This window comes from Hyaena hyaena, unplaced genomic scaffold (assembly GCF_003009895.1).
Source record: "Hyaena hyaena isolate Hyena2069 unplaced genomic scaffold, ASM300989v1 scaffold_856, whole genome shotgun sequence".
NCBI lineage: Eukaryota > Metazoa > Chordata > Mammalia > Carnivora > Hyaenidae > Hyaena > Hyaena hyaena.
In genome coordinates this window covers 478,397-493,132 of record NW_024081491.1, presented here as the reverse complement: position 1 = coordinate 493,132, position 14,736 = coordinate 478,397, and the positions used below count along the sequence as shown (strand labels likewise).

At 60.1% G+C, this 14,736-nt stretch overlaps 1 protein-coding gene across 1 annotated transcript; it reads left to right on the top strand.

Moving 5' to 3' along the window:
* Positions 1-6,793: 6,793 nt before the first annotated feature.
* ADAM11 (ADAM metallopeptidase domain 11) lies at positions 6,794-13,779 on the top strand. Its single transcript, XM_039220059.1, has 20 exons — positions 6,794-6,807; positions 6,876-6,939; positions 7,308-7,382; positions 7,461-7,532; positions 7,730-7,896; positions 8,432-8,516; positions 8,637-8,727; positions 8,858-8,909; positions 9,423-9,522; positions 9,604-9,675; positions 9,789-9,881; positions 10,284-10,364; positions 10,894-10,944; positions 11,054-11,117; positions 11,346-11,445; positions 11,713-11,832; positions 11,924-12,092; positions 12,212-12,326; positions 12,411-12,501; positions 13,113-13,779. Exons 1-20 carry the CDS (start codon positions 6,794-6,796, stop codon positions 13,159-13,161), a joined length of 1,725 nt encoding a protein of 574 aa, XP_039075990.1. The 3' UTR covers positions 13,162-13,779.
* The last annotated feature ends 957 nt before the right edge of the window (positions 13,780-14,736 follow it).

Genomic DNA, 14,736 nt, shown 5'->3' with positions numbered 1-14,736 from the left:
GAGCCAGCTTGGGGCGGGGGCGGAGGGGGGGGGGGCGGGGGTCGGGGCGGGGGGATCCTAGTCACTGGGCTGAGCTCTGGTGAAAGCTGTCCAGACCAGCACTTACTGGAAGTGCTACCCCTGAAGCCCTCTACTGAGGGCGTGTGCTTCAATCTTTGTGTTTTCTTGCCGGAGGGAGTGGGGGTCAACTCAGCAAGGGTCAGTCCCTTACCCTGGCTAGGTGGCAGTCATTGGCAGGGAGCCCCAGGGTCTGTGCCTGGAGCCCTTGTGACCTGACCATGCGGCCAAGGTCACAGCTCTGTCCTAGGATTGGAGGCAGGAGATGGTCCCTGGGAGGGGGCTGGTGGCTAGAAGCCACATCTGGGACTTGAGCCGAGCCCAGCTGGCTCTGGAAAGGCGAGGGCCATGAACTGAGCCCCTCTGTGAAGTTGGGCAGAGAGATCATTCAGGCAGGCGGTTAAGCTTGGGTCTGAAAGGCTTTGGGGCAGGACAGCCTTGGTGGCTGCTGAGTGACCGGGGTCAGCCACAGCTGTCTTCTGAATCCCACCCTCCTTCATCCATAAGTCGTCTCTCCTTTGCCAGGCTGCTCGGAGGATTAGAGGAGATGATGTTTGTCAGGCGTCCTGTCTGGGATCCGGCAAGAGCAGATGTTTAACATCTGTAAGGACTGCGCTGGCTCCTGAGTGTCGGGGGCAGGGTGCTGGACAGCTGGCAACAACATGATGGCTGGTGTCTGAAACAGAAGCCAGGCCATTTGAGGGTTACCTGCCAGACTCCAGGTGGTGCTGGGGGGGGGGGGGGGATGGGGACAGTGTGGCAGGAGTCTCAAGTCCTCCGCAGCCAGACTGGCCTGTGGGCTTGGCCTTGCCTGATTACCCCTCCTGGCTGCCTACAGGGACCCAGTTGCCCAGAGTCTGTCCCCAGAGGGACTAATGACCCTCTAATGACCCTCTAAGGAACTGACTGTTATCGAAAATTTAGGCCAAATCCCATTATCAGAAATTTTTCAACTCTTCTCACGGTCTGGGGTTCCCGCTGTCCTGCAGATCAGCACATTGTGGGGGTCACTGCTGTGAGGAGGGGACTGCTCCCAGGTGGGGCCCCTGCCTCTCTGGCTCCTTGCCGTCCACCCCCACCTAGCCCGTGTCTTCATCCAGTCCTCAGAGCCCTGTTCAGCTGGAACGTGTACACTTCATTCTTCAATTATTAGTAGTATTATTACTACCCTTTGTGATAATAACATGTTAATAACATATTAAAAAGGGCTTTCATCTAATCATGACAGACTCATTTTACCCATGGGGAAACTGAGGCTCAGGCCTTCTGATGCCTTTCCATTCAACATGGACTGCTGAGCCGCTGAGCTGGGGTAGGAGGGGAGGGAAGGTAGGTACAGCTTGTGCCTCGGGGGACTGAAGGTCGCTGTGCAAGCAGTTGAATCCGTGATCAGAGAAGTAGACATCCAGACCTGCGTGGTTAAAGGCCCAGGGGTCGTGGGGGCCGCCGCCCTCTGTGGGTTGGGGAGTATAGGCTTGTAGACACCATGAGGAAGAGAAGGTCATCGAAGGAGATAGAGATATTTGGGGTGACCGTTTGAGGGGTGGTACTTGGACACTAGAATTTTCTGGAGCATGTGAGAATCCTCCAGACCCTCAGTCTCCCGCTTCCCAAGACTGTGAATCTATAGGTCTAGGGTGGAGACATGGCATCGGTGGGATTTTTGCCTCCTTCCTTCTGCACCCCGTATCTAGGTGAGCCTGACACGGGGCATAAGCCAATGCATAGGGGGTGCACGGGCTGTTGACAAGGGAGCTTTGCGGAGGGCACAGTCACCGAAACCACGTGGCCACAGCTGCCACGGCAGACGTGAACCGCAGCCCCAGGGTGCGATCTGACCCCACACCTCCCCAGCATGGCCCAGGGCCAGTCACCTCCAAGTGTCTCTCCCTGAGCCTTGGTCTGCCACTTGTAAAATGAACACCAGACGACCTGGGTGAGTTGAGATCAAATGAGCCGAACACGTGAGAGCCGGAGGCAAGAGCAGGGCACGGGGTCGAGGCCCAGCCGGCCGGTCACCAGCCATGCTGAGCTGGGCACAGAGGAAGGCGGGCAGGTGGTGGGGGACAGAAGGGGCTCCCAAGGGAAGGACTGAGGGATAACGGGTGAGGTCAGGGGCGGGTCAGGGGCAAGAGGCAGACCAAGCAAGTAGCAGTTTGGCTTTGATAGACTCGGGCCTAAACCTTGGCTGGGGGGTTGGGGGGTGGCCTTAGGACTCGTGCCGGCAGCAGCCCCCACCCCAGGTGACCGGATACAGAGGTCCTGGGGACTGAGGTGGGTTTGCCTGATCTTTCTCTTCCTGCAGACAGGGAGTGTCCCCGTGTACCCTCTGCCCAGCTATCTGGTTTCCCTCCTCTTCCTCTAACCTCCCCCACACAGAGACGAGGGAGGCCAGATCGTGAGCTTGTACTGACTTCCTGAGTGGGGGAGATTGTGCCGACCCTGCCAGAAGTCTCCAGGCCCAGGACGACCCCCACCACACAGAGCCGACCTCACAGCCTTGCAGCTGGGCTCATCTGACCGTGTTCAGTGGGGGAAATCTGAGGCTCAGAGAGGCTGCTCGATCATTCCTGAAGTTGCACAGCCTGAGAGAGTGGACTCAGGGCAAAGGGCCTGAACAGGCTGCTCCTCTGGGTGGCCAGTAGGCGCAGAGATAGGGGCTTATCCATCCCGGGCGGAAAGAACAAGGAGGCACAGACCTGAGGGCAGGGGAGGGCAGAGGTAGTCCCGACAGAGACCAGTGGGAAAGGCAGAGATAGATGGAGCCCAGGAAGGGAGAAGAAGGGCAAGAATAGCCCATGCCAAGGGGGTGGGGTGGGAGGGGTAGAGGCCCAGGGGCACGGAGGAAGCAGAGATGGGCCAGGGCAGGGAGAGGAAAACAATGACTCCTTGTCCTTGACTTTCTATTTCAATTCTGATGGATGCTTTAGGGGCTTGAGATGGAGCTTGCCCCTCAGTCAGTTTGGGGTGGGGCGAATCAGTGTCCTTGGAGCTCTGAGGGCTGTCTACCTAGGCTCTGGGCCTTGACCCCACCACACCCCCTCTCCTACAACCTCTCATGGACACTGGGCCATTTCTGTCTTACTTTACCTTGGGGGTGAGGAGGCTCTGGAAACTGTTTCCGTTGGCTTGAATCACAGCCGCATGACTTTTTAAAACATTTTTTGTGTTTGTTTATTTTTGAGAGAGAGAGAGAGTCAGGGAGAGCCAGATACAGAATGCAAAGCAGGCTCCAGGCTCCAAGCTGTCAGCACAGAGCCTGACGCAGGGCTCGAACCCACAAACTGAGAGATCATGACCTGAGCCGAAGCCAGACGCTTAATTAACCTACTGAGCCACCCAGGCACTCCTCAGCCGCATGACTTCTTAGCTGAGTGACTTTGGGCAAGTTAGTTAACCTCTCTGTGCTTCAGTTTCCCCATCTGTCAGATGAGGATAACAGTGGCATCCATCCACTGGCTTACTATGAAGATCAGACATGATAATACTTGCAAAGTATTTAGAGTGCCTGGCACATAATAAGTGCTCAATAAAAATGAGAAATCTAAGTGATTGATACGGAAGCCAGCCAGCACCAGGCAATGAGATTTTGTGACCTTGGGACCCCCTTCCATCCTGCAGCCTGCTCCCCGCAAAAGAAAGGCAGCAAACAAAAGCCTCATATCTGCCCAGTGGCGGGACCCTCACCTGGGGATCTGGATTTCAGTCTTCTTAAATGAATAGAGGGGCGAAGAAGGCTCCGGTCCCTCTCGGGTCCTTGCTGTGCCTCCAGGTCTTTGTGAGACCTGACGCTTGGAGTGGGGACACGGGAGCCCAGAAGGCCGACCCATCCTGAGTCCAGAGTCTCGTGCCCCCTCTTCTCTTGAGGTCACTGTTCCTCCAGGCACACGGCCTGGAGTCCCCACTCCCCACAGTAGCTGGGCACCCAGACCTGGGAGGGCAGCCATCTTGCTCAGGCCTGGTTCGTTGCCATGACAACCTGGAGCCTCCCACTGCAAAGGCCCCTCTGAAAAATTTATCAGGAAACCTTCCGTGTTTAAAAATTAACCATGGGATTGAAATATTAAAGATGAGCTGCTTTGGGCAAGGCAGAGGGCAATGGACTTGGGGGGGAGAGGAGCCAAGTTCTTCCCTCCTGACAGAATGGCATCTTCCCATCACCCCAGCTGCCAGTTCTAACCCACGCCGCCCTGTCTGCAGAGTCCGAGGCCTCCTTAGTAAATTGAGGCTGGGGCCAGGATACAGGAAGGGAGGGGCCTGCTTTACAGAGCCCAGGGATCACACTGCACCCCATCTCCAGCTTGCCCCTTTCCCATGGGACTTCTAGGGGCTTCCTTGTGGTCCACGTGAGGGGGGGCTGCCAGCGGGAGGGGGCGGCATGAAGCAGTAGGCGGGCTGAGCTGCCTTCCATCCCCCTGCTTGGGTAGACTGGCCCCAGGGGGAGGGGTTGGCCCCTGTCCCCCATACCTCTCACCAAGCCCCAGGGAGGGGGAGCAGAGGGTGGGGTGGGCTGTACCCAGGGATGCATACTCCTGTCTCCGCTCCCAGGAAAGGAACAGGGTCTTGGAGGCAGATGAGCCTGCACAAAGCGTCTTCCAGCCGAATCATTGGCCCCCTCAGCTGCTGGGCTGGTTCGTCCCCTCCTCCCCAGTGCTAGTGCCCAGTCTCTGTTCTGGGGTTCCTCAGGTTGACTCCCCTCTGCCCTCTCCTCACCCCCAGCCTGTCCACCTGGCCCAGGTGAGTTTCGTCATCCCAGCCTTCAACTCAAACTTCACTCTGGACCTGGAGCTGAACCAGTGAGTGTGGCCCGGAGCCTGGGAGGAAGGGCGGCGGGTGGGCAAAAGCACAGCCTGGACGTGGCTGGGTGGGGAGATGGGGGCAGGGCCTGGTCCTGCGACCTGAATCTGAGCTGCGGTGGCGGTGGCGGGGACCCAAGCCTGACCCAGCCCCAGCAGTGACCCCCTCCTTGCTCCTGCCCCCTCTGTCTGTTTCAGTCACCTCCTCTCTTCACAATATGTGGAGCGCCATTTTAGCCGGGAGGGGACAACCCAGCACAGCACTGTGAGTGCCTTGGGAAGGGGATGGGGGAGGTGGAACGAAGAGACAGGTGGTCCTTGGAGATGAGGTCCGAGGGACACCCTATACTCGGGTGGGCCCAGCCCCTTGGGAGCCTCCATCTGTCCCCACCGTGGAGGCTCCTAGGCTCAGAGTCAGGGTGGCCTGTCCAATGGCGTGGAGCCCAAGCTCCCTTCACCCAGCTTCCAAGGTCTGACTCCCAGTCAGCCTCTCTGCCTGACATGAAGGCTTTCAAGGCCCCTCCCTGCTCCATGCCCAGACTCTTCTAGGAGTTGGGGAAATGCCCTTCTTGCTCAGCACCAAGGCCTTGGGAATTCCCGGCTGCCTGGGACACCAGGGTCCCAGCCCCCGAGGCCCAAGGGCCTGAGCAAAGATGAATGAGTGTCTATAAATAGCCTCCTTCCCCACCCCCTGAGCCCCCAACCAGCCACTTCAGTAACTGGAGCACAAGTAATTCTGCAGGAGCAGGGAGGGGGTGCTTGTCCCCTCTGACCCAAAAGCCCCAGCCAAGTGGACACCTGCTACTCACAGTTCCTCAGCCACAGACCGTGTCCAGAGGGGGTCTGTGGAGGCAGTGGTGTCCGTGAACACGCTGTGTGTGCGCACGTGCACACTGTTGGGGGAGTCTGCAGCTTTCATCTGATTAAGCGAGCTCATCTGTGTTAAATGCTTAGCACAGTGCCCGGCACATGAGTGCTAGTTCTTTCCGGAGGAATCTGTGAGCCCTGCACCAGATGGTTGAGAACCACTGATGTAGTCCAGCTTTCTCATCTTGTAGGTGAGGCGAAGGAGGCCCAGAGAGGTCTAGGAACTTGTCCAGGTGAAACAGCAAATTAGGAGCACACCCAGAGTAAAAGCAGGCCCCAGACTCCCAGGAACCACAGCCACCTGCACCCCGAGCAGCCTTAGTGGCCGTGACCTCTCCTGCCAGGGCAGGGGGCATGTCTGCTCATGTTCTCTTCCTCCAGGGGGCCGGAGACCACTGCTACTACCAGGGGAAGCTCCGGGGGAACCCCCACTCCTTTGCCGCCCTCTCCACCTGCCAGGGGCTGCAGTGAGTATGGGGAGGGGCTGGGCGGCGGGAAAAGCCTCCAGCCCCTGGTCTGGGGATGCATGGTGGGGAGCTGCACCTCTCTCTGCAGTGGGGTCTTCTCTGACGGGAACTTCACCTACATCGTGGAGCCCCGCGAGATGGCCACGCCTCAGGACCCCCCCCAGGTGAGCCCCTCCAGTCCCCTCCGACAGCCCTGCCGCGCCATTTCCCAATGGCTGTCGCTGCCCCCTCCCTTGGTAACCTCAGCCTTACTGCTCTCCTCAGTCACCCCAGCTCTGGTTCCCTCCCCCTGTGCCCTCAGCTCCAATGTCCCCTCTGTCCCTCAAGTAACCTCTCTTTGGGCTCCAGTGTCCTTTGCCCCGTCTCTGAGGGCGACCCCAGGTCTTAGCCCTGGAATCTGAGCATCTGGGAGATCAGATCCGACATGGGAGCTCTGGCCAGTTCTGGGTCACCCTCGGGTGGGGTGGGGGGAAGGGCTGGAGCTGTCCCCCCCGCATCTGGACTCAGAGCAGACCTGGTCAGCCCCCCAAGAACTAATTCCCCCTCATTGCAGGGACCCCTTCCCCACCTCATTTACCGGACCCCTCTCCTCCCAGCCCCCCTCGGATGCAGGGAACCAGGTAAGGGAGGGAAAGTGGGGCTGGGGAGGGGACCGGTTATGCCCCCCTCACCCGGCCCCTCCCCCCAGGCTGCCTATTTGCTGCCCCTGCTCCTTCTGCTCCCGTGAACCGGCCAAGGCTGAGAAGGAAAAGGCAGGTACGGGGGCCCGCACAGACCTCGGGCTGCAGAGACCTCAGGCTGTGGTCCAGAGCAGGACACCCCATCCATGACTGGGGCAAAGGAGGGCTCAGACTGATGTGGCTGCGGGCCAGGGAACGATGCCCGGGAGGAAGTCCCCCACCCCATTTCCTACCACCCGTGTCTACACCTGTCCACATTATGGACAAACTGAGACTGTGTCCCCTTGTACCAAGGCTGGGGAGGGAGGGGACCCCCACCAGTGGGGGACTGGCATTGTCCCTGACTGGAGGTGTCAGCACCCTCGAGCCTGTCCGTGGCTTGGCCCTGACGCTGGGCATGAAGGTGACTGATTCCAAGTGCCCACCCCCCCGCCCCCCAGGTCCGCCGGGGCCACCCTACTGTGCACAGTGAGACCAAGTACGTGGAGCTGATCGTGGTCAACGACCACCAGCTGGTAAGATCCCAGCCTGGGGGCAACTCTCGGAGGGGGCACGAAGCAGCCTGGCCCTCTGCCCACTCTCTTTCCTCCCAGTTTGAGCAGATGCGCCAGTCGGTGGTCCTCACCAGCAACTTTGCCAAGTCCGTTGTGAACCTGGCAGATGTGGTGAGCTGCCTCCCTTCCCTTTCCGCTCCTCTGTCGCCCCCGCCCCAGTGCCCCGCCACACACATGCTTGGGTGAGCTCTGGGGGCGGGGAGGGGTGTCAGCCTCTGGTAGGGAGAGACAGTGTGAGGCCCTCCTGTCCCCCTCACACACTCCCCTGCCCTCCAGCCCCACCCTCATCTTCTCCCCTCTGAGCCCAGATGTATAAGGAGCAACTCAACACCCGAATCGTGCTGGTTGCCATGGAAACGTGGGCAGATGGGGACAAGATCCAGGTGCAGGATGACCTCCTGGAGACCTTAGCTCGGCTCATGGTCTATCGGCGGGAGGGCCTGCCTGAGCCCAGTGACGCTACCCATCTCTTCTCGTGAGTCCCCCAGCCCATGCATCCTGCGGCCTCTCCTGGTCCCTGTAGTGCCTGGGGCTGCTGACCACTTGCTCTGTGCCAGGCGCTCATGCAGGGCCCGGGCACTGGGCTCATCTTGCACCAGCCCCCAGCCACTTGGAACAGGCCAGACAGCTTCCCCTCCATCTTAGGCTGCTGCCCATTTTCCCTGCTCCTAGTGATCTTCCTCTGCCTATCACCACGCCTTCATCCCCTCTTCTCCTTTCAAACTGTCCCCGCATTCCTTCCTCAAGGATCCAGTGCCCGGTAGAAGAAAGAAGTCTGATAAAAAACTCCTTAGAGATGATCTTAAAGGAACCTCTCATTTGGCTTATGGACAAACCGACCCAGAGAGGGGAAGGGGCTTGCCTGAGGTCACACATGCTGACAGGAAGGACAGTGTTCACCTCCCGAAAGAAGGGCTCTAGGGCGGGGGGCTCCGCAGCCTCCCCTTCACACCTCGGGAAGCCACCATGGGCAAGGCAGGGGGTTCTCCTGACAGTCCTCTCCCTTCCAGGGGCAGGACTTTCCAGAGCACCAGCAGTGGGGCCGCCTACGTGGGGGGCATCTGCTCGCTGTCCAGGGGTGGGGGTGTGAATGAGGTAAGCCGTGTGGGGTGTGGTTGGGGGCGGGAGTTGAAGGGAGACGGGCTGTGAAGGATATGAGCCCTGTGTCTTTGGAGGGATGTAGACATCTTTGTGCTCCATCTTCCTCACCTCAAGTACGACAACATGGGGGCCATGGCAGTGACCCTGGCCCAAACGCTGGGGCAGAACCTGGGCATGATGTGGAATAAACACCGGAGCTCAGCAGGTATCAAGGAAGTCCCCGTGTGGCCCCACAACCAGCCTAGACCCACTCCCAGCAGCGCTAGAAGTGAAGAGTGTCCATGGGAGGGGGGAGTCGTCCACTCTCCCTTATATCCACTTGGTTCACTCCTCAGGGGACTGCAAATGCCCGGACAACTGGCTGGGCTGCATCATGGAGGACACCGGGTGAGTTTTTAGGACAAACCAGGGGAGGGTCTTGGGCAAGGGAAAAAAAATCTGGACCCAGTGGGGGGTCATTGGGACCCAGTGGCCTCAAAAGGCCCAGCTACTGGGATCACTTGGATTTCAAGAAGCCCTGTTTTCTGAGGACCCTGCACCAGGAAACCCAGATTCCCTAGTCGGACACAAAAACTGCTAGACTGTAGTGCGCGCTGCCGACACTGGGTGCCGCCAAAGCCTCATTTGGAGGCACCTTCCCTCACTCTCCAACTCCTGAGTCCTGAGATTTGGGGGGGCAGGCTGGGGTGGGGGGAGGACAGGAGCAACGTCCCCTGCCCACTTCTGCTTGACGGCAGGAGGATTATCATGCAGTCTCCGGACACACAGATCCTCAGGCTCCTCGAGATGGTGACCTAGTCCCCCTGTGCACCCCGTCCCCAATCTTGAGAAGGGGCGAGAGAGTGGACTAGAGAAGGCGTGGGCCGGGACTCAGCGGCTCGGTCCCTTACCCCTGCCCAGATTCTACCTGCCCCGCAAGTTCTCGCGCTGCAGCATCGATGAATACAACCAGTTTCTGCAGGAGGGAGGTGGGAGCTGTCTCTTCAACAAGCCCCTCAAGGTACCAGCGCCTGGGCGGGGACGTGAGAACGAGGCTTGCACAGGGTCCCGGCCAGACTCCCGACACCCCTTCCCTGTTCAGCTCCTGGACCCGCCTGAATGTGGGAACGGCTTCGTGGAGGCAGGAGAGGAGTGCGACTGTGGCTCGGTGCAGGTGAGAGACTGCTGAGGGCACCAGGTAGGGGACGGGGGCGCGCGCCAGGTAAGGTCTGGGTGGGGAGGGTCAGGACCTGCCCACCTCCCTGCCCTTGTCCCCGCGTCCCTCAGGAGTGCAGCCGTGCGGGCGGGAATTGCTGCAAGAAATGCACCCTGACTCACGACGCCATGTGCAGCGACGGGCTCTGCTGTCGCCGCTGCAAGGTAAGGGGCACCTAACCCCCGGGGCGGGACGGAAGCCACGCTTTGGAGGGATGGGGCTGCGAACTTCCGGATAAGGGGCGGGGCTGAGGCAGGAGGAGCCGCTGGAGGCGGAGTAAGTGCAGGGGGGTGGGACTTGATGCAAAGAATGCACCAATGGAGTGGGAGAAGGGTGGGGCGTGCGCCCCCAAGGGCCTACTAAAGGCAGGGTTACAAAGAAGGGGGCGAGGCACCTACCCACAGGTGGTGGGAGGGTGGGAACCCTGAGCGGGCCTGGGGGCGGGGCGGAGTGGGCTGGGAGGGGCTGGGCGGTGGGGCGAGCGGCGGCCGAGTAGGGCGAGGGGGCCTCGAAAAAGGCTGGCGGGGAGTCGGCCGTGCTGGCCTGAGCCGCGATCCCTTTCCCAGTACGAGCCGCGGGGTGTGTCCTGTCGAGAGGCCGTCAACGAGTGCGACATCGCGGAGACCTGCACCGGGGACTCGAGCCAGGTCCGGCCGGCCCAGCCGCACTGAGGGGCCCCGGGCGAGGCAACCCCTATCCCTGTCGGTTTGGCTCCGGGGAGCTACTGTTCTCCGAGCTACTGCCCTCCGCTGCGCTGCTGGTGTCGCCGCCGCTGGTCAGCCTCAGTTTCCTCGACTGAGAAATGGGTTCCTCATGCCTCCCGCTTTTCTTCCTTCAGTCATTATATCAGCGTAGTCTGGCTGGGATAACAAGGCCCTGGCACGGTGCCTGATGTGTGCTCGGGATTAGAGTGTGTGATAATATTAGTTAACATCTCTTAAGTCCTTATTACATGCCGGGTATTTAGTTCCATTTAGTCCTCCCAGCTCTGGGAAGTAGGTACAGGACCCAGGGAGGCTGGAGACGCTATGGGATTTGCCAGTCTGCATCGTAGCCTGAGTTCTGAGCCAGACTTCTTGTCCTTGACATTGAAGAGCCCTGTACTATGAGCCCTGCGAGGGGGGCATTGGGCACCCCTTCATCCCTCAGCTCTCAGTCCAGCGCCTCTCCCCACAGTGTCCCCCTAACCTGCACAAGCTGGATGGCTACTACTGCGATCACGAACAGGTATGATGGGGTGGGGGCTCCTCCCCCTCAGGGGCCCTGGCTCAGTACAGTCTCTGGTCTTGTATTCACTCTGACCACTCAGTGTCTCAGTCTCCTGTTTGCCCCTTAGGGCCGCTGCTATGGAGGCCGCTGCAAAACCCGGGACCGGCAGTGCCAAGCCCTTTGGGGCCATGGTGAGTCTTCGGCTAGGAGTGGGAGTGGAGACTCTGGAGGACCTAGAATCGAGCGGCTGGGGAGGGGCAAATTCTGGCTAAAATAACCCTCTTACAAGTGTGTGGCTCTCCAGGATCTCAGGAACCCAGCTGGATTGGGGATCGGCCCAGGGTGTTAGAGGTGCAGGCCTGAGGTCCCCAGGCGGGTTCTGGGGTGAGTGGGTGACGCCGGGCATCATCTCCTTACAGCGGCTGCTGATCGCTTCTGCTATGAGAAGCTGAACGTGGAGGGGACAGAGCGTGGGAACTGTGGACGCAAGGGATCAGGCTGGGTCCAGTGCAATAAACAGTGAGTGGCCAAGGCTGGGTCCAGGGCAATAAACAGTGAGTGGCCAAGGCTCCTGGTTGGCCTCTCCAGCTCTGGGGCTGGGGGGTTTTCAGAGTTGGGACAGAAGATTCTAGGATGGAGCCTATGAGTCCCCATAGAGAATATATGAAAAATCAGGCGGTGGGGAGAAGGCAAATTCAAGTTCAGTGGTAGTAATAGTAGCAGTAGTAGTAGAAATAGGGTTGGAGGTCAGACTTGGAGCTCACTGTCTCCATGCTGCCCCAACAGAGACGTGCTCTGTGGCTTCCTCTTCTGTGTCAACATCTCTGGAGCTCCTCGGCTGGGAGATCTAGGGGGAGACATCAACAGTGTCACCTTCTACCACCAGGGCAAGGAGCTGGACTGCAGGTTTGGGCTGGGACCCTGTCTGGGGGAGAGCAGGCTGCAGCCTCTATGGGGGAGGGGGCGGGGGCTGAGGCTGGCCGTGCCTGTTCCCCAGGGGTGGCCACGTCCAGCTGGCTGACGGCTCCGACCTGAGTTACGTGGAGGACGGCACTGCCTGCGGGCCCAACATGCTGTGCCTGGATCATCGCTGCCTGCCCGCCTCAGCCTTCAACTTCAGCACCTGCCCCGGCAGCGGAGAACGCCGGATCTGCTCCCACCACGGAGTGCGCGTCTGGGGGCCGGGGATGGTGGGAGGAGCTCACAACGGGACAGAGCAGGAGCTCACAACGGGACAGAGCCCCTCTCACCTCTGCTGCCCACCCCCCCCCACACACACTTCTAGGTCTGCAGCAATGAAGGGAAGTGCATCTGTCAGCCCGACTGGACCGGCAAAGACTGTAGTATTCACAACCCCCTGCCCACGTCTCCACCCACCGGGGAGACTGAGAGATATAAGGGTGAGGCTGCAACTGGCCAGGAGGGGGCTCTGTCTCTCCCCTTCTCCACGCCTGTCCCTGCCAACTGCCTGCCCTCCTCCCCAGGTCCCAGCGGTACCAACATCATCATCGGCTCCATCGCGGGGGCTGTCCTTGTTGCAGCCATCGTCCTGGGCGGCACGGGCTGGGGATTTAAGTAAGAGACACACACACGGCCCCCACATCCCTAGGTGTTCTTGGGGGGGCGGGTATTGGGACCCCAGGCTGCTGGAGCTGAGGGGGCTTTTCTGAGAAGTTAAGCTAATAAGCCAGAGTGTAAGCCAGCCACAGGGTCTTGTTCTGCTCACATTTAAAACACCAAGAGTTTACATTAACAGTCCCGATTTCGAGCTTCTCTTGCAAAAGAAGACTGGCCCTCAGATCATCCGAACACGGCCATGGAGTGGAGCTGAGCAGGGGCTGCCAGAAACAGGGCTGTGTCCTCCGTCCCTAGGCCCCAGCCAGTCCCTAGGCCCCACCTAGCCTGCCGTGTTCTGGGAGCATCTGAGTCTGGGGGCCTCGAGCTGATCTAACCCCTTCAAGGTGCAGAGGAGGGACCTGAGGCCCAGGGTCATGTGGGGCGTTAGATGCAGAATCAGGTATCTCCCTGTAGGCCTGTCATTAGTGACCAGATCCTAGCGACCCTGGCCAGTCTCTGGGGCAAGGGGTCTCATGGGAGCCAGAAAGGCCCTCTCTGAGACACGGGCAAGGTCACAGATGGCGCCTTTTCCTTTCTCTCTCTGTCTGTCCTCTCCTTGGCTCCTGCAGAAACATCCGCCGGGGAAGGTACGACCCGACCCAGCAGGGGGCAGTGTGACGCCGGCCACGTCATCCCTCCCGCTGTCCCTGTCTCCTCCATCTCATTCGTCACCTCACATTCTGTTGAGGGGGGAGCCAGGGGCTGATTCCCCCACCTGCTGTCACTGCTGTCACTACAGGGGTGGGGGAGCCCCGCGCCTGGAAGAAAGCCCTCAGCGTGCCCTGCCCCTTCCTCCTGCCCACCTCCCAGGCCCTGGTCCACTTACTCCTGCCCTTCCAGTGGCCACATCACCCCTGCCCAGGTGGGCCCTGGAGCTGTGTCCCTGCAGCCCCCACACCCGGGAGGGGAGCCTACCTCTGCGTCCCATCTGTTTTGTCTTCCATGTCACCGCTGTCTGAACTTCCCACCAGATCCCCTCCCTGGCCAGCCTGTGACTTGCCGCCTCTAGGGCCCAGCACTGACCTCCCAGGGCCCGGCTCAGGGGCTCTCCCTCTGGGCCCTGCCGCACATCCTCCCCTGACGCCCCCTCTCCGTTCCAGGTCCGGAGGGGCCTAAGTGCCATCCCCTCCCTCCGAGCCTGGCGCCCACCGTCTCCGCCCTGAACCACGAGGCTGCCCCCGCCTGGCCACGGAGGGAGGCACCATGCAAATGTCTTCCAGGCCCAAGCCCTTCAACTCCTGGTCCCAGGGGAGTTGGGGGGGGGGGGCTGTGGCCCTGCCCTTCACACCACCAGGATGGGCGAGGCCTGGGGCCTTTCCCTCATGGTCCCTCACCCCACCTCATGCGGCTTTGGCCTTGCACACCGACTCTCCCTGTGTGAATGTAGCTTCCATCATCATGGATTGCCGCAGCTCAAGGTGGGGGGTGGGGCTCAAGGGATGCCCCCCCCCGCAGTGGGCATGGCCTGGGAAGGCCCCCTCCTCAAAACCAGGCAGCTGGCACCAGGGTTTTAGGTCTCTGGGACTTAGGGGGAGGGGGCTGACATCTACACTTTTTTTTTTTTTTTTTTTTTTTTACTGAATCTTAACTGATGAATGTAACTTTGGGGGTGCTGGGGCGAGGGAAGTTGTGGGGATATTTTGACATTTCCAGGAGGGACCGGAGGAACTGAGGCCTGGCCCTTCCCCGGGGCCCTTCCCCTGGATGGTCACACCTGGAATCCTCTCACTGAACATAGCCGTCCCCAAGCCACGCAGGGGTGGGGCGTCCTTGCTTGCCCCTCGGCCCAGCCCTGCTGAGCTTGGAGAGCAGAATGAGCGCTGATTCAAACCAAAGCTGCCTGTTCTGCGCCCAAGGCCTAGGTCATGGGTGCGACGACCACATGTCCCAGATTGTCTTCAATTTCAAAGTGACCATCCTGTGTCCCTGCCGGGACGCGTGTATTTGGGGGTCTAGAAAATACAGTCCCTGAACTAAAATGGCACCTTCCCCCTTTCAAGAAGGGTGATTCCGGGGCTGGCTCAGGGTTTCGGTGGCCCCCAGTGTGGACTAGAGGTCCCAGGCTGGGCCATCTTCCCAGGGAGGATTCTCCCCAGCAGGAAAAGCCAGGGGTGGCCCGGTGACTGGAGGGTGAGGGGTTTTGCCTGTGATGTACAAGAGGAGGTAAGAAAAGGCAGGTCTCCTGTGTGATCC